Source organism: Lygodium microphyllum, chromosome 29, assembly GCF_053477565.2.
Source record: "Lygodium microphyllum isolate KBCC chromosome 29, Lygodium_microphyllum_v1.1.10, whole genome shotgun sequence".
NCBI lineage: Eukaryota > Viridiplantae > Streptophyta > Polypodiopsida > Schizaeales > Lygodiaceae > Lygodium > Lygodium microphyllum.
In genome coordinates, this window is record NC_141163.1 from 58751455 (window position 1) to 58777825 (window position 26371).

The window sequence follows — 26371 nt, forward strand, 5'->3', positions numbered from 1 at the left end:
CCCCCATCAAAAAACCCTGTCTGCCAAGTGACAAGGAGGTCTGCAAAGTATTCCAAAGATCCCGACAGGATAAAGGGTCATTTGGAGCATAGAGCCCAAGTAACCATAAGATCTCTCCTTGAAATAAAACTTCAATCACCACAAAACGACCATGTACATCATTTTTAATAAGAACAGGCTGATATTTCTCATGTACAATCATAAGCACACCAGAATAATGCATGGCATGTGTCCCTACATAAAACAAGCAAACCCATGGCAATCCACAACTTTTCCTGCTTCACCGTGACACTTGTGCTCAACAACACACAAGACATCCCACTGATTCTCATGTAATAAACTCCACATGGCATGTTGCTTATTGCGAGAACAAATGCCTCGCACATTCCACGTGGTTATCTTCATGTGTATCCAAAAAAGAAAATCAGGAACTCTGCTAGAATGTCAAGGACTCCCTCATCCAAAAAATCAGCTAACACGGCAAAAGAGTTCCAACGGCCAGATTTAGAGGTAGACGGAGTATCCACTGTCTTGGGGATGGAACGGGAATAACCACGATCCCATGGGGTAATCACGTTACCTCTGGCATCAAAAGTCAACTTAGCAAGTGGGCCCTTTGGACCATCCGTATATACTTTCCTAGTGGGCTGATTGCGAGGAACAGAAGAAACCATAGCATGAGTAGTGTGCTCTGAAGACAACATGTCTCTCCTGCATATATAAGTACACAAGGAATCTTGTGAAGCATTAGGCACAATATCTGCCATGCCAGCATCAAACCTTTTACCTTTTTTGGCACGTACATCTACCCAGTCATTGTCACGGGAATCCAAACCCGAAACATGTTGTTTGCCTTTATCCAAAACTTTAGGTAGCTGGGCCGCATCCTGCGGCGGAGCATCAAGCACCATATCTTCCATGGGAGGCAAAACATGCTCAGCATCTGAAGTCGGTTGCTTCGCTGGACATTCGGCCATAAAATGCCCCAATTTTCCACACGAAAAACAATGCCCTGCAAAGTTACCCCATTTCAAACGAAAGTGCAAAGGATGCATGCCAAAGCAATTAAGACGTAACCAAGCAGGCCTTTTCCGAGCAGTGTCCCATAACATACATAAACGATTACGATCCGTGGCCCTTAGGCTCGGGGGAACCAAAACAGTGCCCACAACGGCCATGGCATCCTTTAACAGTGGCTAGTAGACTGTCGGACAGTTTTCCACTTCAACCCACACCAGGCATTCGCGTTGAAGCAAACGCTGAAAATCTGCCATTGGGCGCCATGGCACAACATGGACCAAACGACGATCAAATAACAATGGCAGTTTAGTCAGCAGATCGGCACGATGCTGCTCAGATTTCAACAGCACCTCATAAAAGCCTCGGGGCTCAACAAAAATCTCTTCAACACACTCCCCTTGTAGTAGACTTTGCAGCCACTGGCGAATATAGGAAAGCACTGGGATCCTACCAGTGAAGAAGAGTATAACAGCACGTTCATAAAACACTGAGAATGAGCACAAAACATTTTTAGGATCCACAGTGGCTCCCAGAACATCTTCAGTTTCAGAGCCAGAAAACGCTTCATGATTATGTTGAACATAATCACCAAGCAGAGTGTTGGCAAACTCCAACAAATCCTCCCAGTCAACATCCTGAGAATCCACAGAATCAAAAGCAACCTGAGCATAAGAACGTTCCGGATGATCCATTGTATCTTCCGAAATATGCTTGGTGTGTTTGCCCGCAGGCTGGAAGTCAGGACCAGGTGGCATCTTCTCTGTGCAAGGAACCATATCCTCTGGTTCCTCTGTTTCAGAATCCGAACCAAGGGCTGCCACTGTTTGGTCAATAAAGGTCATGTCCAGACTAGCCATATTGTATCACCACTTTAACAAGAGATCTGAAGCTATTTACAGGGCGCTTTCTCTCTCTCTGTGCAGGTCGTTGTACCTTAGGTCCTCTGCACAAATCTATACTCTGCGGTACTGTTTGTATAGACTTTTACACAATCTGTCTCCTTCTGGGATTAGAGCAGGCCGTCACAAACAGATCCTCGGAGTCAGACACAGGGCAGGGTGCCACAGGAATGTCAGGATGCAGATCAGGTCGATGATGATACACAGGTGTGCTGGGATAGAGTGCGAACAGGACAGAAAATGGACCTCTGGACGGCAAGGGCAGGACTCGAAGTGTCGGGCAGGGCAGACGGGGCCCTGGGCTAATCTGATGCAGGAACTCAGGTGGCACGCAAAACAGGTGAACAGTTGCGCAGGCCAGGGGAAACGCGTCCGCAGGCAGGTAGGCATGGGCACAGGTCTGTCATCGCTCTCTCTCGTCATCTCTTTTTTTTCGTAAAAGGTAATTGTATTAATTACGAAAAAAGGTACAAGGTTACATAATTACAAGATGCACGATGGCTCTAAGCCACCGTGTGTGAACTTGTCAGTACAGAACATGGACTGAGATACACAAGTCATGGCAAAGACACAGAGGAAATTGCCCTATGCCAAGGAAGTAAGTCTTCTCGAGGGAGCAAGTCAGAGTGCCGAATGAGATCTATCTGCCAAAGCAAGAGGCCTTTAAGCTTGGCAATGTGTCCCAGAACATTAGAGGCAGAATCAAAAAGAAAGGCATTCCGAGTAGTCCAATTATGCCAGCATCCCCAATATCTGAGAAAATGGAACAAGGTCTTCATATGCAACTGTGCCGGTGCGGGGTATTTTGGGCATACAAAAACCCAATCGAAAGGACTCATCGAGAAACCAACCACAGCTCGCCAAACCGCTGACAAAAGGGACCAGATTTTCTTAGCGAGAGGGCAAGAGAGAAATCGGTTACGGGCCGATTCCACAGTAGTGGTGCAGAAGAAACAGTTGCCGTTAGAGATTCGACGCTTGGAAAGGGCCGAGGCAAGAGGAAGACCACCAATCATTACCCTCCAAAGAAAGACCTTGCATTTGAAAGGTGTCTTGTTCACCCAGCCCTCCATCACAGTTGCCTTCCACCATGACTGAGATTTCCACAACCCCCATACAGTATTAGCTTTAGTGACCAGCCATTGATGATCTTTAATTAGAAGATGGTACACTTGGTTAGCCGAGGCCTTTTCCAAATTTAACCGACCTGCAAGGACCCAGTCCTGCCAAGGGTGATCCACAGCAAGGGCAGGAAAGGGTTGCCTACTCTGGAGCACTAACAAAAGTCGTTCCCATAAATCATGGTATCCACGAGGGATTCGGAAAAGCCTCCTGGCAGTACAAAATGATATGAAGACATTACGACTGGCAAGGGTGGCATCTCAACTGAAGTCAAGCCCAAACGGGCCATGCGGTTAAATTTTGGTCTAAGCTCCTGTTTGCCTTCCTATGAAAGTAACCTCGAGGCTGCCAACAACTCCAGTTGAAAAGAGTTAGTATTTACGCGGTCCTTCGCTGGATACCAACACGCCTTCTGGAGAACCAATTGCCAGGAGCCGACCAAATGAACAAGCAGAGATGAGGAAGGACTCGAAAACCGAGAGTCTGCATTAAGCACATGCCACCAGGAGCCTCGAATTTGTGTATTCCCATGCAGAAGCCCGCGGTCCTCAATTAAAATAACGGCTATAGCGGCCCACAAGTGATGCTCCATACACATGGCACGAAAAAGAGACCAACGAAGTGCCAGCATATGAGTTTCGGCATCCAAAATAGCCCCACCACCCAGGCGTTTGGGTGTACATGTATGAGACCACGAAATCCACGAAATACCGGCGTGCAATGAATCCTTCTTCCATAACATGAAACGAATGGACCGGGTGAGAGCATTCAAAGTAGTAGGAGTCCAAGGCAGCAATGGCAAGAAATATGTGAGCATTGGCAGCATAATTGTTTGAGCCACTTTGAGGTGAACATGGAAGGGCCAAGCTTGCGACTTCCAATAGAGAAACTTTGCTGCCAGTTTCTGTGAAATCCACTGTAGTAGTTGTTTTGGCCGAACATCAACACCCAAAGGGTACCCAAGATGCCTTACAATGGAACCACGGGACGCAACCTGTCCCTGCCAAGCCCAATGACTGTAAATCGGACTCCGTACAACTGAGAAGGGCCGATTTGAAAGTATTGATACGAAGACCAGAAGCATGACCAAAGAGCATCCAAACATCTAATGCCTTGCGAATATTTTCCTTGTCCGCACATAAAATCATAAAACTGTCATCCGCCAAAGATTAACTAACGAAGTGCTGACCAAAAGGAAGAGACAATCCAGTCAACTGAGCAGAAGCTGCCATGGAGGATAACATCGACAGAACCGGATGAGTCGCCAGGGCAAAGAAGAGAGGACTCAAAGGACAACCCTGTCTCACAGAGCGTGCAAGGACAAAGGGCTCTGTAACACCACCATTTAGCATAACTCGCGAAGAGGCGGCCGCACTAATGGTGTAGATCAAGCGGGACATCCGAGTGCCAAAGCCCATCGTAGACATAAGTTCTGCAATGAAAGACCAATCTAAATAGTCAAAAGCCTTTTCCAGATCCAATTGGATCAATACCACTTCCTGACTAGAGTTCCTTGCATAGTCAATAGCCATTTGCACATTTAAGATATTATGCAGAATGTTGCGGCCCTTAATGAAACCATATTGAAGAGGATGCACAATGGCCAGAAGATGTTTGTGGAGCCGATTCGCCAGCACTTTGGAAATGATTTTATACATCGAACCCATCAAAGAGATTGGTCTCCAATGTTGCAACATTGACGGCGAAGGAACCTTTGGAAGCAATTTGATAAGCCCTTCTTTCCATGAGGAAGGCATGAACCCTGTTTCCCAAACCTGCTGAAACATAGCCGTCAATGGCTTCACCAGTTGGGTAGTAGAACTCTCAAAGAATTCATTGGTGAGACCATCCCAACCGGGACTTTTATCCTTAGGCAGGCGCAACAAAACATCCATAACCTCCTCCTCACAAATATCAGACTCCAAAGTAGTTTGCATATCAAGTGGAACCTGATGTCGGACCAGATCATAGAAGACTGAACGTGCATGCGTAACCTGGTCAGAAGGTGACTGAGAAGAACCAAGAAAATCTAGAAAATAATTCCTGCACATATTAACAATAGTCTGAGGGTCAGTGACCATTTGACCCTCTGAATTCTGGAATCTAGTCATATTTTCTCGAGCAGGAGAGGCATGCAGCGCGCGAAAGAACTTATGAGTTTGACAAGCACTATCTTGCAAATTCTTAGTCAACTTTTGCAATTTGGCCTGCTGATAAGTTTTCAACTGAAACTCTTTAATAAGATCAGCCAGACGCATTGCCAATGACAGCAGAAAATTATCATCTAGAGTGTCTAGAGAACGAACCAAAGCCAGTAAGTCCTCCGTTGCGTGTCGACGCCGCCAACAAAGAGAGGCATGATGGATCCCATACTGCCGAGCTATCCTCTGCACATTAGAGAGCAATCGTTCAAAGGAAGCAGTGTCCTCAGAGGCGAAGTCCAATAAAAATCTATCAATCAATTGCTGCATATAGCCCCGAAAGAGCAAATGTTTCAAATAAGAGGAGTTGAAAGGTAAAGGGAGTCTATCCAGCAGTTGCATAAAAGGTGCAATGGGTTGTGCAAGTATCTCAAGCTGGAGAGGGAAATGGTCCGACAACAAGGCATATTGCCGCAAGACTGTCATTTCCAGCATCTCAGGAAGAAAATCATCATCCTGCATTATGTACACTCGGTCCAACCGCGACCATGTAGTGGCATACTGCGCCGAATGAAAAGTAAACCCTGTAGAAGAAGGGTGTAGCCAGGACCATAGATCTTGCTTAAGCACAGCAAGAGCAAACACATTCCACACCCGACTTTCCGGAGCGTCCATCACCGAATGCCCTGAAGTGGATTGTGAAGAATCAACACACATATTAAAATCCCCCATCAAAAAACCCCGTCTGCCAAGTGACAAGGAGGTCTTCAAGGTATTCCAAAGATCCCAGCGGGATAAACGATCATTCGGAGCATATAGGCCCAGCAACCATAAGATTTCTCCATCAAATAAAACTTCAACCACCACAAAGCGGCCATGTACATCATTTTTAATAAGAACCGGCTAATATTTCTCATGTACAATTATAAGCACACCAGAATAATGCCCGGCGTGTGTCCCTGCGTAAAATAAGCGAAACCCATGGCAATCCACAACTTTTCATGCTTCACCATGACTCTTGTGCTCTACCGCACACAAGACATCCCACTGATTCTCATGCAATACAGTCCACATGGCATGTTGCTTATGGCGAGAACAAATGCATCACACATTCCACGTGGCTATCTTCATGTGTATTCAAAAAGAAAATCAGGAACAAAGCACCACTTGCCTCGATTTAACCTTTTTTGCTCTCTCTCTCGCTCTCTTTTTTTTTTTTCGTAAAAGGTAATTGTATTAATTACGAAAAAATACAAGATTACTTGATTACAAGATAGTTGATGACACTAAGCCATCAGGTGAAGAAGTTCTCTCGCTCTCTCTCTCTCTCTTTCTGATTACAAGAGGCACGAGGGCCCTAGGCCAACGTGTGGAAAATCCCTGTAGTAATGCACTAAAAAAGTTACACCAATCATGGCAACGACCCAAAGGCAATTGCCATATGCCAAGGAAGCAAATCCTCCCGAGGGAGCAAGTCGGAGTGTCGGATGAGATCTAGCTGCCAATGCAAGAGGCCTTTAAGCCTGGCAATATGGCGCGGTACATTAGAGGCCGAATCAAAGAGAAAAGCATTGCGCGTGGTCCAAATGTGCCAGCATCCCCAGTATCTGAAAAAGTGAAATAAGATCTTCATATGCAACTGTGGCGGTGTGGGATACTTCGGGCGCACAAAAACCCAGTCGAAAGGAGTTAGTGAGGACCCCACCACAGTGCGCCAAATGTGCGACAAGAGTGACCAGATATTCTTGGCGAGCGGGAAAGAAAGAAAACGATGTCGGGCCGATTCCGCCGTTGTGGTACAGAAGAAGCAATTGCCATTCGAGATGCGACGCTTGGCAAGGGCCGAGGCAAGAGGAAGACCACCAATCATTACCCGCCAAAGAAAGACCTTGCATTTGAAAGGTGCCTTATTCAGCCAGCCCTCCATCAGCGTTGTCTGCCACCATGTCAGCGATTTCCGCAGTCCCCAAACAGTATTAGCTTTGTCACCCAGCCATTGGTGATCCTGAATGAGAAGATGATACACCTGATTAGTAGAGGCCATTTCCAGACTCAACCGGCCTGCAAGGTCCCAGTCCTGCCAAGGGCGATCCACAGCCAGGGCAGGAAAGGGTTGCCTACCCTGAAGCTCCGACGAAAGCTTTCCCCATAAATCACGGTATCCGCGCGGGATCTTGAAAAGTCGCCTAGCAGTCCGAAACGATACGAGGACATTGCGCGTGGCAAGGGCAGCATCCGCAACCGACGTCACACCTAAACGGGCCATGCGGTTAAATCTCAGTCTGAGCTGATGTTTATCTTCCCATGAAAGTAGTCTCGATACTGCCAACAATTCCAGCTGAAAGGAGTTAGTCTGCAAGCGGTCCCCTACCGTGTGCCAATGGGCCTTTTGGAGCACCACTTTCCAAGAGCCGACCAAGTGCAGTAACAAAGCGGAAGAGGGACTGGAAAAACGGGAGTCAGCATTAAGGACATGCCACCAGGAGGCCCGAAGCCGGGTGTTACCATGCCGGAGCCCGCTGTCCTCAAGAAAATAACGGGCTATGATGGTCCACGGGTGATGATCCACACACATGGCACGAAAAAGGGACCAACGGAGAGCTAGCATATGAGTTTCTGCATCCAAAATAGCTCCACCACCCATGCGCTTAGGGGTACATGTATGTGACCATGAAATCCACGAAATGCCTGCCTGCAGTGAATCCTTCTTCCATAGCATGAAATGGATGGGATGAGTGAGAGCCTTCAAAGTAGTATGCGTCCATGGCAACAATGGCAGGAAATACGATAGCATTGGGAGCATAATTGACTGAGCCACTTTGAGGCGGACATGGAAGGGCCACGCTTGCAACTTCCAATACATAAACTTCGCTGCCAGTTTTTGTGAAATCTAGTCCAGCAGGTCCTTTGGCCGTACATCCACCCCCAATGGGTATCCAAGATGCCTGACAATAGAGCCACGGGAAACCACCTGGCCTTGCCAGCCTAATGACTGTAAATCAGGCTCCATGCAACTGAGAATGGCTGACTTAAAGGCATTGATGCGAAGCCCAGAGGCCTGACCAAAAAGCGTCCAAACATCTAATGCCTTGCGAATGTTGTCCCTGTCCGCCTGCAAAATCATAAGGGTGTCATCAGCCAAAGATTGGCTAATGAAGTGCTGGCCCAAAGGAAGAGACAACCCTGCCAGCTGAGCAGAATCTGCCATGGAGGATAACATTGAAAGGACCGGGTGAGTCGCCAGGGCAAAGAAGAGAGGACTCAAAGGACAACCCTGTCTGACTGAGCGTGCAAGGACAAAGGGCTCTGTAACCCCACCATTGAGCATAACTCTGGATGAAGCCGCAACACTAATGGTGTAGATCAATCGGGACATCCGGGTACCAAAGCCCATAGCAGACATGAGATCTGCAATGAAAGACCAGTCCACATAATCAAACGCCTTTTCCAAGTCCAATTGAATCAATACCACTTCCTGACCGGAGTGTCGCGCATAGTCAATAGCCATTTGCACATTTAAGATATTATGCAGAATGTTGCGGCCCTTAATGAAACCATATTGGAGAGGATGCACAATAGCGGGAAGGTGCTTGTGAATCTGATTCGCCAGCACTTTGGAGTAGATTTTATACATGGAGCCCATCAAAGAGATTGGTCTCCAGTGTTGCAGCTTTGACGGCGAAGGGACCTTTGGAATCAGTTTGATAAGGCCTTCTTTCCATGAGGAGGGCATGACCCCCGTTTCCCAAACCTGCTGAAACATGACCACCAATGGCTTCACCAACTGCATGGCCGAGCTCTGAAAGAATTCATTAGTGAGACCATCCCAGCCAGGACTTTTATCCGTCGGCAGGTGCAACAAAACATCCATAACCTCCTCCTCGCAAATATCCGCCTCCAAAGTGGCTTGCATATCCAATGGAACTTGCTGGCGGACCAGATGATAGAAGACCGAGCGGGCATGCGTAACCTGGCTAGAAGGCAAGGGAGAAGAACCAAGAAGTTCCATAAAATAATTTCTGCACATATTGACAATGGTCTGCGGATCAGTGACCATGCGACCCTCCGAATCCTGGAGTCTGGTCATATTGTCGCGAGCCGGAGACGCATGCAAGGCGCGAAAGAACTTATGAGACTGGCAGGCACTATCTTGCAATGTGTCAGTCAAGTTATGCAGCTTGGCCTGCTGATAAGATTTCAACTGAAATACTTGAAGAAGATGGGCCAAACGCCTCTCCAATGACAGCAAAAAATCATCATCTGGGGAATCCAGGAGCAAGGAACGGACCAAAGCCAGTAACTCCTCTGCTGCAGATCGACGACGGCGACAAAGCGAGGCATGATGGATCCCATACTGCCGAGCAACCCGCTGTACATTAGAGAGCAACTGTGCAAATGAAGGCAAGCCCTCAGAGGCGAAGTCCAATAAGAACCTCTCAATCAATTGCTGCATATAGCCCTGAAAAATTGAATGCTTCAAATAAGAGGAGTTGAAACGTAAAGGGAGCCTATCCAGCAACTGCATAAAAGGTGCAATAGATTGTGCCCGCATCTCCAGCCGGAGGGGGAAATGATCCGACAACGCATACTGCTGCAAGACCTTCATTTCCAGCATCTCGGGAAGAAAATCGTCCCCCTGCATGATATACATTCTGTCCAGCCGCGACCAAGTAGTTGCATATTGTGCGGAATGAAAAGTAAACCCTGAAAAAGAAGGGTGAAGCCACGACCAAAGATCCTGCTTAAGTACGTGCAAAGCAAAGGAATTCCACACCCGGCTTTCCGGCGCATCCATTACCGAATGCCCTGAAGTGGACTGAGAAGAGTGAACACACATATTGAAATCTCCCATCAAAAACCCCCTTCGGCCAAGTGACATGGAGGCCTGCAAAGTGGACCAAAGATCCCGTCGGGATGCGGGATCATTTGGAGCATAGAGGCCCAATAACCATAAAATCTCTCCTTCAAATAAGACTTCGATAACCAGAAAGCGGCCCTGCACATCATTTTTAATAAGGACAGGCTGATATTTCTCATGGACAATCATCAGCACGCCCGAATAGTGCGTAGCATGGGTGCCTGCATAAAACAGACGGAATCCATGACAATCCACAACTTTTCCTGCTTCACCGTGACTTTTGTGCTCAACTGCACACAATACATCCCACTGGTTCTCATGCAAGACAGTCCACATGGCATGTTGCTTATGGCGAGAGCAAATGCCTCGCACATTCCACGTGGCTATCTTCATATATCTTCAAAAAAGGAAGTCAGGAACGAGGCGCCTGTTGCCTCGGTTTCACCTTTTCCGCGAGAGCATCCAGGACGCCCTCATCCAGAAAATCAGCCAATACTGCAAACGAATTCTGGCGACCTGCTTTAGAGGTAGAAGGTAAATCCACTGCCTTGGGAGTGGGGCGGGGATAACGCCGATCCCAGGGTGTAATCACATCACCTTTGGTATCAAACGCCAGCTTAGCAGGAGGGCCTTTGGGGCCGTCGGTATAGACTTTCCTTGGAGCCTGATTAGGGGGGGCAGACGGGGCCGTAGGACGCGCAGCCTGCTGTGAAGTGACCATTTCTTTTCTGCGCGTATACGTGCGCACGGAATCCTGGGAAGCAGTAGGCCCAGGATCTGCCATGCCTGCATCCAACTTTTTACCTTTTTTGGGACGTGCCTCAATCCAGTCCGTGCGACGGGAATCCAAACCCAGGACCGGTTGTTTGCCTTTATCCATGACATGAGGTGACTGAAGGGCTTCCTGGGGCGAGGCATCAAGCACCATGTCATCCTTGGGCAGCACAACCTGCGCATCCTCCAAAGACGGTTGCCTTTCAGGGCATTCAGCCATGAAATGCCCCAATTTACCACATGAAAAGCAGTGCCCCGCAAGGTTGCCCCATTTCAAGCGAAAATGCAAAGGATGCATGCCTGAACAATTGAGGCGAAGCCACGCGGGCCTTTTCCTGGCCGTGTCCCATAACATGCATAAACGGTTGCGGTTCATTGCCCTGAGGCTTGGGGGAACCAGCATTGTTCCCACAATCGCCATCGCATCCTTCAACATTGACCAATAGACTGCCGGACAATTTTCCACTTCCACCCACACCGGGCATTCTCGTTGAAGCAGACGCTGGAAGTCGGCCATGGGGCGCCATGGTACAACATGGACCAGGCGGCGATCAAAGAATAGTGGCAACTTGGACAGGAGCTCAGCTCGATGCGTTTTCGATTTCAACAGCACCTCATAGAAGCCGCGAGGTCCAAGGAAGATCTCCTCAACACACTCCCCTTGCAATAAATGGTGCATCCACTGGCGAATATGCAACAGCACTGGGATCCTGCCAGTGAAGAAAAGTATAACTGCACGATCATAAAATACCGAGAAGGATCGCAAGACTGATTTGGGGTCCACCGTGGCTTCCAGCACATCATCCGTTCCCACTTCAGAAAAAGATTCATTATTATGCTGGACATAATCGCCAAGCAGAGTATTGGCAAAGTCTAGCAAATGCTCCCAGTCAATTTCCTGCGAATCCACAGGATCAGAGGCCACTTGCGCATAGGAACGTTCCTGAGGACCCATTGGCTCATCAGAAGTATGCTTGGAGCGTTTGCCAGTAGGCGGCAGTTCAGAACCCGGCAGTTCAGAACCCGGAGGCAGCTCCTCCGTGCATGGCACCATATCCTCTGGCTCCTCTGCATCGGAATCAGGGCCAAGGGATGCCACCGTCCGGTCGAGAAAATCCATATCCAGGCCAGCCATACTGCTGTCTTCTCGCTCGCGCTCTCTCTCTCTCTCTCTCTCTCTCTCTCTCTCTCTCTCTCTCTCTCTCTCTCTCTCTCTCTTTTCGTAAAAGGTAATTGTATTAATTACGAAAAAAGGTACAAGATAACTTGATTACAAGATACATGACGCCAATCCAGGCCATCATGTAAAGAGGGGCTAAGTGCTACATGTTACAAAGTTATGGCAAGGGGGCAGATGAAATTGCCATAAGCCAAGGACGGAAGTCCTCCCTAGAGAGCAAATCAGAATGCCGGAGAAGATCTAACTGCCAATACAAAAGGCCCTTAAGCCTCGCAATATGTCGCTGAACATTATAGGCGGAGTCAAAAAGAAAAGCATTCCTAATTGTCCAGTTATGCCAACAGCCCCAATATCGAAGAAAATGATACATGAGCTTCATATGTGGCTGTGCAGGAGTGGGGTATTTGGGCTGCCCGAAAACCCAATCAAAGGGGCACAGCGTGAATCCAACCGCTCCTTGCCAAATAGCCGACAAAAAGAACCAGATTTTTTTTGCGACAGGGCAAGAAATAAATCTGTGGCGGGCCGATTCCACCGCAGTGGTGCAAAAGAAACAGTTGCCATTGGAAATTCGTCGCTTGGAAAGAGCCGACGCAAGCGGAAGACCACCAATCATCACTCTCCAAAGAAATACTTTACATTTGAAGGGGGTCTTGTTCAACCAGCCCTCCATCACAGTTGCCCTCCACCAGGACCGGGATTTTCGTAGGCCCCATAAAGCATTGGCTTTGGTAAGTAACCATTGTTGATCTTTGATCAGAATATGATAAACTTGATTAGCAGAAGCTTTGCTTAAAGGCAGCCGGCCTTGTAGGTCCCAATCCTGCCAGGGATGATCTGAAGCAAGGGCAGGAAAGGGTTGTCTGCTCTGGAGCATCCGCAAAAGCTGTTCCCATAAAGGCCTATATCCCCTCGAAATCCTGTAAAGCCTCCTGGCTGTACGAAATGATATAAGCACATTGCGACTAGCAAGGGTGGCATCCGCGACCGAAGACAAGCCCAAATGAGCCATCCGGTTGAATTGTGGTCTAAGCTCATTTTTGCCTTCCCATGCAAGTAAACGCGAGACTGCCAATAATTCCAATTGAAAAGAATTCGCAATCAAGCGATCCTCCGCTGGATGCCACTGAGCCTTTAGAAGGACCCGTTTCCAGGAAAATACCAAATGATTGAGCAGCGACGAAGAGGAACTGGAGAACCTCGAATCAGCATTAAGAACATGCCACCAAGAAGTCCGGATTTGGGTATTGCCATGTAGAAGCCCATGGCTCTCAAGGAGATAACGGGCTATATCGACCCATGGATGATGATCCGAGCACATGGCGCAGAAGAGAGACCAACGGAGTGCCTGCATGTGAGTTTGGGCATCTAAAATAGCTCCGCCACCCATGCGTTTAGGGGTGCAGGCATGCGACCACGAAATCCAGGAGATACCTGCATGCAATGAGTCCTTCTTCCATAGCATGAAGCGAATAGACTGAGTAAGAGCATTGAGAGTGGTAGTAGTCCAGGGCAATAATGGCAAAAAATGTGTCAGCATTGGCAGCATAATTGCCTGGGCCACTTTGAGACGAATATGGAAGGGCCAGGTTTGAGATTTCCAATACATAAACTTGGCCACCATTTTCTGAGAAATCCACTGCAGAAGCCGCTTTGGTGGAACGTCGACACCCAAAGGATACCCAAGGTGCCTGACAATGGAGCCACGAGGAATAACCAGACCCTGCCAGTCTAAGGACTGCAAATCCGACTCCGTGCAGCTAAGAATGGCTGATTTGAGCGCATTGATGCGAAGGCCGGAGGCTTGCCCAAAGATGCCCCAAACATCCAATGCGCGCTTGAGGTTGTCCTTGTCCGCCCGCAAAATCATAAAAGTATCATCCGCCAGGGATTGGCTAATGAAGTGCTGTCCTGAAGGAAGCGACAGACCGGCCAACTGAGAAGAGGCCACCATATGGGATAACATGGAAAGAACTGGATGTGTCGCGAGGGCAAAGAATAGCGGGCTCAAAGGGCATCCTTGTCTGACGGAGCGGGCAAGTACAAATGGCTCAGTAACACCTCCGTTCAGCATGACTCGCGAAGATGCCGCAGCGCTAACGGTGTAGATTAGATGAGACATCCAGGGACCAAAGCCCATAGCCGACATAAGTTCAGCGACGAAAGACCAATCCAGATAGTCGAAAGCCTTTTCCAGGTCCAATTGAATCAGTACTACCTCCTGGTTAGAATGCCTTGCATAATCAATAGCTAGTTGAGCATTCAATACATTGTGCAGAATATTTCGGCCCTTAATGAAACCATACTGTAGAGGATGCACAATGGCCGGGAGATGCTTATGAAGCCGATTCGCCATTATTTTGGAAAAGATTTTGTACATTGAACCCATCAAAGAAATGGGGCGCCACTGTGTCAACGTAGATGGCGAAGGAACTTTTGGAAGCAGTTTAATAAGGCCTTCTTTCCATGAGGAAGGCATGATCCCGGTTTGCCACACCTGCTGAAACAAGGCCTGCAATGGTTTCGCCAGTTGGGTAGCAAAAGCTTCGAAGAACTCATTGGTGAGACCATCCCAACCCGGGCTTTTATCCTTGGGCAAATGTAACAAGACGTCCATAACCTCTGCCTCACAAATATCAGATTCCATAATAGCTTGCATGTCCTGCGGTAGCTGATTGCGGACCAGGTCATAAAAATCCGAACGGGCCTGAGTGATTTGATCTGAAGGTGGAGAAGTGGTGCCGAGAAGGTCACGGAAATAATTCCTGCACATCTGCACAATAGTCTGCGGATCCATGATAAGGTGACCTTCTGCATCCTCAAGTCTGGTCATATTCTCCCTAGCAGGAGAGGCGTGAAGAGCTCGAAAGAACTTATGGGTTTGACATGCATTATCTTGCAATGTCTCTGTCAGATGTTGCAGTTTGGCCTGCTGATATGATTTCAATTGGAATTCTTTAATAAGATCCGCCACTCGCATGGCCAGTGCGAGCAGAAAGGCATCATCCGGAGTGTCCACCAGCAAAGAACGAACCAAAGCCAACATGTCCTCAGCTGCCTTGCGACGTTGCCGACAAAGAGAGGCATGGTGGATCCCATACTGCCGCGCAACCCGTTGCACATTAGCGAGCAATCGGTCAAATGACGCAGTGCCTTGAGAAGAGAAATCGAAGAGAAATCTGTCGATCAATTGCTGCATATAGCCCTGGAAGATGGCATGCTTCAGGTAAGACGAATTGAAACGCAAAGGGAGTCTCTCTAGAAATTGCTTGAACGGGGCAATGGGTTGTGCAAGCAGCTCAAGCTGCAGAGGGAAATGGTCCGACAGGGCATATTGCTGCAATACTTTTATTTCGAGCAGCTCAGGAAGAAAATCATCATTCTGCATGATATATATACGATCCAATCTCGACCATGTTGTTGCATACTGGGCAGAATGGAAAGTAAACCCTGTAGAGGACGGGTGTAACCAGGACCAGAGATCTTGCTTGAGGACGTCAAGAGCCAACGCCTGCCACATACGACTTTCCGGCGTATCCATCACCAAATGCTCCGATGTGGACTGGGAGGAATCCACACACATATTGAAATCCCCCATGAAGAAGCCCCGTCTACCAAGTGCCAAGGAGGCCTGCAAAGTTTGCCAAAGCGCCCGACGAGATACGGAATCATTCGGAGCATAGAGGCCAAGTAGCCATAAGATTTCCCCTTCGAATATAATTTCAATCACCAAAAAACGGCCATGAACATCATTTTTAATCAGAACAAGCTGATATTTGTCATGGACAATCATGAGCACACCCGAATAATGCATGGCCTGTGACCCAACATAAAACAGTCTAAAGCCCTGGCAATCTACCACTTTTCCGGCTTCATCGTGACTCTTGTGCTCAACAGCGCACAGGACATCCCACTGATTTTCATGCAACACAGTCCACATAGCATGTTGCTTGTGGCGAGAACAAATTCCACGCACATTCCACGTGGCGATTTTCATGTATACTTCAAGCAAAATCAGGTGCGAGGCACTGCTTGCCTCGATTGGACTTTGTCAACGAGAATGTCCAGGACTCCCTCGTCCAAGAAATCTGCCAACACTGCAAAAGAGTTCTGCGGACCAGATTTGGAAGTAGACGGCATATCTGCTGGCTTTGGGATGGACCGGGGATAACGACGGTCCCACGGGGTAATGACATTACCTCTGGTATCAAATGCCAGCTTCGCAGAGGGACCCTTAGAACGATCCGAAGACATTTTCCTGGCGGACTGATCACGGGGGCCAGAGGAAACCATAGCAGGAGCCGAGCGCTCAGAAGACTGCATTTCCTTCCTTCGCATGTATGTACGCATGGAATCTTGAGATGTAGTAGGCACATTGTTCTGCATGGCCGCAACAACCCTGTTGCCTTTTTTTGCACCTACTTCCACCCAATTATTGGCGCTAGAATCCAGACCCGCAACCTGTTGTTTACCTTTGGCCAAAGCTTGGGGCTGATGGGTAGCATCCAGTGATGGAGCATCACACACCATCTCCTCCATGGGCGGCACAACATGGCCATTATGGGAAGTGTGTTGTTGTTCCGGGCACTCGGCCATAAAGTGCCCCAATTGTCCACAGGAGAAGCAATGCCTTGCAAAATTGCCCCATTTCAAACGAAAGTGTAAAGGGTGCATGCCAGGGCAATTGAGGCGTAACCAGGCAGGCCTTTTTCTTGCAGTGTCCCATAGCATACACAAGCGGTTGCGATTCACAGCCCAGAGACTGGGAGGGACCAGAACAGTGCCCACAACGGCCATAGCATCCTTCAATAGCGGCCAATAAACAGCTGGACAGTTTTCCACCTCGACCCAGACCGGGCATTCACGTTGCAGCAGACGCTGAAAATCTGCCATTGGACGCCATGGAACCACATGAACCAACCGGCGTTCAAAAAACAAAGGCAGTTTAGACAGGAGAGCAGCACGGTGCGTATCCGATTTCAACAGGACCTCAAAAAAACCCCGGGAGCCAATAAAAATCTCTTCAACACAGTCCCCTTGTAGCAGATGTTGCAACCACTGGCGAATACGAGAAAGCAACGGGATTCGACCAGTGAAGAAAAGTATCACAGCGCGATCATAAAATACCGAAAAGGAGCGTAGGACAGTTTTTGGGTCCACGGTGGCATCCAGCACATCGTCAGGTGCAGAGTCGGAAAAGGCTTCCTGATTATGTTGAACATAATCGCCAAGCAAAGTGTTTGCAAATTCCAGCAAGTGTTCCCAGTCCACTTCCTGAGAGTCCACCGAATCCGAAGCAACCTGGGCATAGGACCGATCCTGAGAAACGCCTATCTCTTCCGAAGCATGCTTAGTACGTTTCCCCGCAGGCTGGATGTCAGGACCAGGGAGCATCTCTTCATTGCATGGGACCATATCCTCAGGTTCCTCCGCATCAGAATCCGAGCCCAGTGCTGCCACTGTTTGATCTATGAAGTCCAGATCCAAACCAGCCATCGTAGATGATGATTTGCTCTCGAATGAGGACTGACCCTCTGTTTTGCCGTTTCTCTCGCTTTCCCTTTTTTCTGTACAGAGGCGCTGTCCAGGGGTGTACTCAGCAAGGAGAGCTAATGAAAACCGAGGTTTACCTGTCTCCGTGCAGGGGCAGACAGGCGAAACACAGGCCGGGCGGTCTCCACAGCAGGACGGGACAGGCTGGGATGTCGGTTAGGGGTCCGTCAGCAGCGTCCGGGAACAGGGCGTCAGGAGGATGCTATCCTGAATAGGGCATCAGCGAGAGGGCAGCTGGGCGTTGACAGGGCGGCCGGAACAGAAGATGCTGGCTCCAGGGGCAGGGCGACTGCTCCCGACGGCTCCAGGAGCAGGACGGCCTGACGACGGCACCAGGGATGGCGCCCGCAGCGCAGGGCACAGGCGTGACTGGTCGAAAGCGGCAGAGACGCAGGCCGCGATGGTGGTGACGACACTCGAACAGCTGGCGAACAGGGGCGACGACGAGCCTTAGGCAAACGTAGGGTGGCGACAGGTAGGGTTTTCAGGCGGCGGCGGCGCAGGAAAACGCGCCCGCAGGTCGCGCCAGGCCTAGCGATGGCAAGGCGGCACGGAGCGGGAGCAGCAGCCCGTCATCTCGATCTCTTAACTCTCTCTCTCTCTCTCTCTCTCTCTCTCTCTCTCTCCACCAACTAATCTGTTCATGCACTTAGTTTTCAAGAATAGTCTAGCCACTCTTGCCTCCCTCTCTCTCTCTCTCTCTCTCTCTCTCTGACGGGCGAGCGTGTCTGACGGGCGTGCGTGCATGACGGGATGCTGGTCTGACGGGCGAGCGTGCATGACGGGATGCTGGTCGGGAAGGCTGGTCTGACGGGCGAGCGTGCATGACGAGATACACTTGGCGAGTCAGGAAGGCTGGTCTGACGGGCGTGCGTGCATGACGGGATGCTGGTCTGACGGGCGAGCGTGTGTGACGGGCGTGCGTGCATGACGGGATGCTGGTCTGACGGGCGAGCGTGTCTGACGGGCGAATGTGTCTGACGGGCGAGCATCTGACGGGTGAGTGTCTCACGGGCGAATGACGGGCGGGCTGACGGGCGTCTGACGGGCGAATGCTGACGGGCGTGTGACGGGCGTGGACGAATGCTGACAGCGAGCGTCTGACGGGCGTCTGACGGGCGTGGACGAGCGTCTGACGGGCGGGACTGTCGTGAGTGCCGCCACCAGGGAGCTGCTCTGCAAGGTCACGTCTCTGCACAGGGAGACAGCCACTGTCCTGCAGGACACGAATGTACTTAGAATGACATGAATGCTGGCTTGTCTGCTGTGTCCTGGGTGAATGTTCTGTGGCAGCAGTGACGAATGCAGACACTCTCAGATTGCACTTACTCTCTCAGACTGACACAAATGCAGGCACTGTGAATGTACTATGGCAGCAGTGACGAATGCAGACACTCTCTCAGATTGCAGACACTCTCTCAGACTGACATGAATGCAAACTGACATGAATGCAGACACTGTGAATGCATCGTGGCAGCAGTGACGTATGCATACACTCTCCCAGATTGCAGACACTCTCTTAGACTGATATGAATGCAGACGTGTGAATACACTGAGATTGCAGATATACTCAGACTGATGTGAACCTTGCATGCTGTGTGGACTGGAAACCTACGGGATCTCAGACTGACGCACATTAACATTTCATGTTACAGTCATATCTTATGATGCAGTCACATTGACAGTCTATGATATACTGTCTCTAGTTCATGCTAGAGTGATAGTTTATGTCACTGGCTTACTACTCTACCCAGACTGTAAACAGTTTATGCTATAGCGCATACTATAATTACGATGGAAGAAACTGACAATGAAGGAATCACAAAACCAGCCATGGAGACAATGTTTCATACACCGCCAAAGAACACGAGATACAAAACCTATGGGCGTAAAACCCGAGATTGGAATGTCTCTCCAGGGTCGAGTAGATATGGGAAGACATCCCGCAAAATTAATGAAACACTATATGAGGAGATGTTGACCATACTCCGTGCTGAAATACGTACCATGAGGAAGGAAATGGAAAAGGACATACAAGAGCAGGTTCGAGCTGAAATGATGGAAGAACTAAAAAAGGAGATGCAAACTTTGGATGCACGCATGGCAGAGAAAGACTCATTGATCTCTAATCTACAAGAAGAACTAGACGAATGCAAAAAGAAACTGGACACACAAAAGGAACCACAAACCACACCGGAACTACAAAAAGAAATGGATGTTTTAAAAAAGGACATGCACACCTATGCAAGTGTGGTGGAAGGCACCCAAAAGAAAATGGAGAATGTTGAGAATACCGTCAAAGAAAATGCAGAATGGATAGATGTGGCAAAAAAGAACAAAGGAATGCATGGCAACAAAGTGGAAGTCATGAATGCCACCTTGGAAGAAGAGGCAAAAAGGCGGGTACGCGCACTCCACGTAAGAGTGGTTGGACTAGACGAGAAAAGCTCCCCAATTGAAGATGCTACAGCTCTTGCCACCAAAATTGGAGCTACAAATGTACCCATCGTTGGGGCTTGGCGAGTCGGGAAGGCTGACACAAAAACAAAAGTCCTCATCTTGAAGTTTGGAGACCTGGAAAAGAAGAGAGCCTTCCTCTCTAAGAGGATCGCTCTCAAAGGAGAAAAGATCTACCTAGATGAAGACCTCACCCTAGCCCAGTTAGCCCACAGGAGGGAAAATATGCCACGTGTTCTAGAGGCACGGAAAGCAGGTAAATGGGCTGTATACAGAGATGCAAGAGTCATCATCACAGAGAAAAGGACGGCATGACGGTGCGCGGCCTATGAGACCCTGAAGTTCACACTGTGGAATTGCAATGGCTCCCTTAAGACAGATGTAGGTTATTTTGAGGATACTTTCAAAGGTATAGACATTGCTATATATACTGAGACACATCAATGTAAAGACAGCCGTTTACCTGATGTATATGGATACAGATGGGAAACTGTATATCGCCCTCAGCCTAGACGGCCTGGAGGGACGAGGGGATCAGGAGGTGTGGCAATTCTATTTAGAGAAGAGCTCCGAGATACAGTCCAAGTGGTACATAGAGATGTAGAGGCAAGATACATGTGGATCAGGTTACGTACAAGCAGAACTCGTGACATGTATATTGCCATATGCTATTTTGCCCCTGCATACTCTAAGTTTGCCCCTAAAGAGGCATCCCCGTATACACCACTATATGAGGACATAATGGGATACATGAGAATTGGGGATGTTCTACTAGCAGGAGACTTTAATGCACGCACAGGAAACAACCAATCTGCTTTCTTTGACACTAGTGATGAGATGTTCAGAGATATTGCATTAGATGAAGTGGGATTAGTTAGATCAGCCCAAGATAGAGAGATAACAGAATATGGAACACACCTACTAGCACTAGGAAGTGCACATGGTTTGGCCATCCTTAACGGGCTACCACAGTGGCCAAGATCTAATGGCTTCACATGTTGGAATAACAAGAAGGGGTCAAGCACAGTGGACTATTTGATTGGATCACCCAACTTGCTACCTGACATAAAAAGTTTTGAAATCTCGGACAGACCAATTGGATTAGTAGCAGACCATGCTATTCTAGCTTTCACAATGCAATATGGGCATATACATGAAGCACAGTCACATATACCAAAATTACCACGCTATGATTTTGTGGAAGCGACCTCACACATATACAGCATTACTGTGCGAGATGCATTGAGGGAGCTAGACACACAGGCCTCTCTGGATGAGTTTACAGGACAGTTGGCCGAGATAATACACACTTCAGCAGCATACGCTTTCCCACACACTACACCGTCAGATAAACCTCCACGAGGTAATGCTCCACAGAATGGCTGGTATGATGATGAGTGCAGAGAGACACGAGCACGTTTTCAGCGAGAGCTGGCACTTGGTATATGGACCCATAAGCATGCTCGAACACTCTTCAGACGGTTGGTACGCAAAAAGAAGCAGGAATACCTGAGCAGACTAGAAACAGAAATGTATTCCATGTTCTTGGGGCAGGACAGCAAGAGAGCGTGGAAAAAGATGCATGAGAGCCAGCCACCCCTACAAATTACTAGACCGGATGATTGGCATGGATATGCTTGCACACTCTATGATATCCCTGGCCAAGAGCCTATGCCACTCCCCTCAACCTCAAGACCAGCAAATTGCAGATTTTTCACAGAAAAAAAAGTGAGGAATGCCATATGGAAGCTGAAAAATGGAAGAGCCCAAGACCATGAGGGTTTAGTGGCTGAACACTTCACGCATGCCTGTGATATTCTAGCACCAACGCTGGCTCACATCTTTAATAGGGCAGTTTGTGAGGGATTTCCAACCTGTTGGTCAGACCATATTATTGTGCCGCTCTTTAAGAGTGGAGACCCCGCGCTACCTAGTAACTACCGAACTATCATGATTGGACACATGCTGGCCAAGATATATGGCTCTATCGTGGAACAAGCGTTGAGTGAATGGGCCGAGATGCATGGCCTGAGGTCAAAAGGCCAGGCTGGCTTCAGGAGGGGACATACAACTCTAGACCATATCTTTACGTTGAGGGCAATCATTGAAGAAGGCAAGGCATTCAAGAAAAAGATCTATTGCTGTTTTGTGGACTTTCGCAAGGCCTTTGACACAGTGCCACGTGCTAGACTCATGAAAAGAATGCAAAACATTGATGTGCCCGTAGAGATACAGTGGAGTATCTATGCCCTATATGAGACAGTGACAGGCAGAGTACGAACACCTGAGGGCATCTCAGATACAGTCAATAGCACCATTGGGGTGAAACAAGGCTGTCCACTTTCACCGACACTTTTTGGGCTGTATATAGATGAAATTTCAGAATATGTGGATAGGACAGGTGGGGCCGGAGCCAGCCTAGCTGGAGTGCTGATACCATTACTGCTTTATGCCGATGATATTGTACTTATATCTGACTCACCTGAGGGACTAAATAGACACTTGGATGCATTATCAGCTTTTTGCAGAGATAGAGATCTTAAGGTGAACCTTGGGAAAACTAAAGTTATGGTATTTAACACTTCAGCTGCTTGGGTGACAAGAGCTGAGCACCAGTTTACTTTTGACGGAGAACCAGTGGAGATGGTTAGGCAGTATGTTTATTTGGGGGTCACATTGAAGGGACCACAGTTCTCTTGGAGAGAGACATCAGAGGCTCGTTTGGCAAAAGCATATGCAGCCTTAGGGGCATTGGAGAGGCAATGTGCTCACATACAATTTCATGAGCCGCGCACCAAACTGTGGCTTTTTGACACCTTGGTTACACCCACACTCCTATATGGGGCAGCTATTTGGGGTCCGAGTCTGTTTCACACGAGGAGACAGCCTTTGGGAGACCAGGATGGACCAGAGAAGGAATACTATGATGGATGGGAGCATATGGAAAGACCACTGGTCATGATGATCTCACGCATGATACGAGCGAAGAGCTCGACCCCACATGAGATTATCAGAGCTGAGTTGGGGGCATCACCCATGGTGGCTGAGGCCTTGGTTCAGGCAGTGACTTTCATACATAGACTATGGGAGCTCCCCCAAGATAGATACCCACGGCTAGCCGTGGCCTCTTCTAGACAACTAGCAGCAGACGGTGACAGACACTGTTGGTATGCTCAGATGAGCACATGGATGCGTCTACATGGTCTGCAGATTGACAGACTACCCCCCTTTGACTATAGCCTGGATTGCCCTACACTTGACCTAAGCCGATCAGAGCTAAACCATGTGATCAGAGCAGACATACTGAAGTTAGATACGGAGAAGACCTGGATCCGACCCCCCTCGCCCCATGGCACGAGGATGGCACACTACCAGACCCACTTCCTCCAGGTATCTGAGAATGGTTTCATCACCCGACCCAATTACATGGACACACAGCTGCCTCATGGACTACGCACAGCTATTGGTCAGATCCGCACCTCATCCCACCACCTGAGGATTGAGACAGGCAGATGGGAGGGTATACAGACAGAAGAACGCATATGCCCACTATGCGACAGAGAGCCAGAGACAGAGGAACACTACATCTGCCGATGCACTGTATATTACGACATACGAGGTAGATACCATTGTCTGTTTCGAGAGGGTTTTGGACCCCTGAGACGGATCATGCAGTATGAGGATCAGAGATGCTTGGGATTTTTCCTCTTGGAGCTCCAGAGGCGCAGAGCAACAATTCTACGGAGTAGGAGGCCCCCACAGCTCGGCTCACATAGACAGAGAGCAGTCACTGACTTTTTCATGGATACACAACAGAGTATGGCAGATACCACTACTACTGCCACACAGCCTACAAGAATACATCATCATTGGACCTCATCTTCTGTAGGTGTCCCTTTGGATAGAGCAGTGGCACTTAGCCGGTCTAGGCGCCCACGTCCACCCGGACGAAGGCCTAGACATCCACACCACAGACAAATTAAAGCCATCATTGAGCGCCACAGGAGACAGATGCCAAGACGCCTTAGCTATGCAGAGATACACTTCCCTAGAGAACAGACATATCATTGATGGAGAGTTTTCCTTTCTCTACTCTCACTTTCAGATCACTAACATGTTTCCCTTTATGGGACACTATTTCATTTCATTTCATTTCCTTTTCAGTCTTATAGGCATGTTCTTCATCTTTCTTCTCGTTCTAGATGAGAAACACACCATCATCATTGTATGTGCTGTTTTGGTCTCATAGGCCACATTGGCCTTTTAGAGACGTTAATATACTCTCTCTCTCTCTCTCTCTCTCTCTCTCTCTCTCTCTCTCTCTCTCTCTCTCTCTCGCCTTCTTTATATAGATCAATGGGCACGCTGTCCGGGGTGCCGCCTCTCTGACAACGGCCAGATTTAGGGTTTACAGGAGCTGGACTCCGTTCTTCAGGCCCTATATGAAAACTTTGCGCACAGGTGCAGTAGCTGTGAACTGGCTTCTGGCTCTCGCAGTCGTTCAGTCAAATGCCACAGGAAGGAAGGAGGACAATGACCCTCCTCAGGCACTGCCGCTCCTGAACTGTGACTGCCGCAGGCCTGTGGAAACACAGATCCCACACGACTACAGGACGACTAGGGTGTCAGCGGGGGGACAGGGCCGTGCTGTCGTTACCTCCAATCTGCCACGTAGCACAAGCGCAAGAAGGTGGGGCGCAGGACGATTTGGAGAGTGCCAGGCGTAGACGCAGGTGGTAACAGAAGGCAGGGGCGCAGGCACGAACGCTGTAGCAAGTCGAAAGGCGGCTGACAGGCAACGGCTCCCAAGTCAGATGGCGACAGCAGGGGCCCCGACACGCAGGACGGGCGCGGGTCAGGCATCCGAAGGCCGCGCGAGGCTCGCAGGCGACGACATCGCGCTCCTCTCTCTCTCTCTCTCTCTCTCTCTCTCTCTCGTAAAAGGTAATTGTATTAATTACGAGAAAAAGGTACAAGTTTACATGATTACAAGATACACAAGGGCTCTAAGCCAATCGTGTGTAAGATCCCAGGACTAAACCACCAAAAAGGTACACAAGTCATGACAAAGACCCAGAGGAAATTGCCATATGCCAGGAAAGCAAGTCCTCCCGAGGGAGCAAGTCGGAGAGCCGAATGAGATCTATCTACTAATGCAAGAGGCCTTTGAGCCGGGCAATGTGTGTTGGTACATTAGAGGCCGAATCAAAAAGGAAGGCATTCCGAGTGGTCCAATTGTGCCAGCATCCCCAATATCTGAAAAAGTGGAATAAGATCTTCATATGCAACTGTGGCGGTGTGGGGTATTTTGGCCTCACAAAAACCCAATCGAAAGGGGTTAGAGAGGACCCCACCACTGTACACCAAACCTGTGACAAGAGCGACCAAATCTTCTTGGCGAGCGGGCAAGAAATAAATCGATGTCGGGCCGATTCCACAGTAGTGATACAAAAGAAACAATTGCCATTCGAAATTCGACGCTTGGAAAGGGCCGAGGCAAGAGGAAGACCACCAATCATCATCCGCCAAAGAAAGACCTTACATTTGAAGGGAGTCTTATTCAACCAGCCCTCCATCACAGTTGCCTTCCACCATGACAGAGATTTCCGCAATCCCCATACAGTATTAGCTTTAACACCCAGCCATTGATGATCTTTAATCAGAAGATGATACACCTGATTAGCAGAGGCCTTTTCCAGACTCAACCGACCTGCAAGGTCCCAGTCCTGCCAAGGACGATCCACAGCAAGGGCAGGAAAGGGTTGCCTGCTCTGAATCACCAACAAAAGCTACTCCCATAAGTCATGGTATCCACGCGGGATTCTGAAAAGTCTCCTGGCCGTACGAAATGATGCGAAGACATTACAACTGGCAAGGGTGGCATCCGCAACTGAAGTCACACCCAGACGGGCCATGCGGTTAAATTTTGGTCTGAGCTCATGTTTGTCTTCCCACGAAAGTAATCTCGAGACTGCCAACAATTCCAGGTGAAAGGAGTTAGTATACACGTGGTCCTCCGCTGGATGCTAACGCGCCTTTTGGAGCAACACTTTCCAGGAGCCGACTAAATGCAGTAACAGAGAAGAGGAGGGGCTGGAAATGGAGAGTCTACATTAAGGACATGCCACCACGAGCCGCGAATTTGTGTATTGCCATGCCGAAGCCCGCTGTCCTCAAGAAAATAACGGGCTATAATGGTCCACGGGTGATGATCCACGCACATAGCGCGAAAAAGAGACCAACGAAGAGCCAGCAAATGAGTTTCAGCATCCAAAATAGCTCCACCACCCAGGCGTTTGGGGGTACATGTATGGGACCACGAAATCCACGAAATACCTGCGTGCAATGAATCCTTCTTCCATAACAT

The 26371-nt window shown here is 48.9% G+C and overlaps 2 protein-coding genes across 5 annotated transcripts in view; both read left to right on the plus strand.

Annotated features, from left to right (window-relative positions):
• The window catches only part of LOC148010678 (uncharacterized), a 304057-nt gene that overhangs the window by 218590 nt on the left and 59096 nt on the right, over positions 1-26371 (plus strand). The window lies entirely within an intron of this gene.
• LOC148010680 (uncharacterized) overlaps positions 20323-26371 on the plus strand; it is a gene marked incomplete at its 5' end in the record, with an annotated part of 49637 nt that continues 43588 nt past the window's right edge. Inside the window, one exon of the mRNA XM_087671034.1 lies at positions 20323-22763. Within this exon, the coding sequence (XP_087527160.1) occupies positions 20323-22763 (2441 nt within the window). The remainder of the gene's footprint in view (positions 22764-26371) is intronic.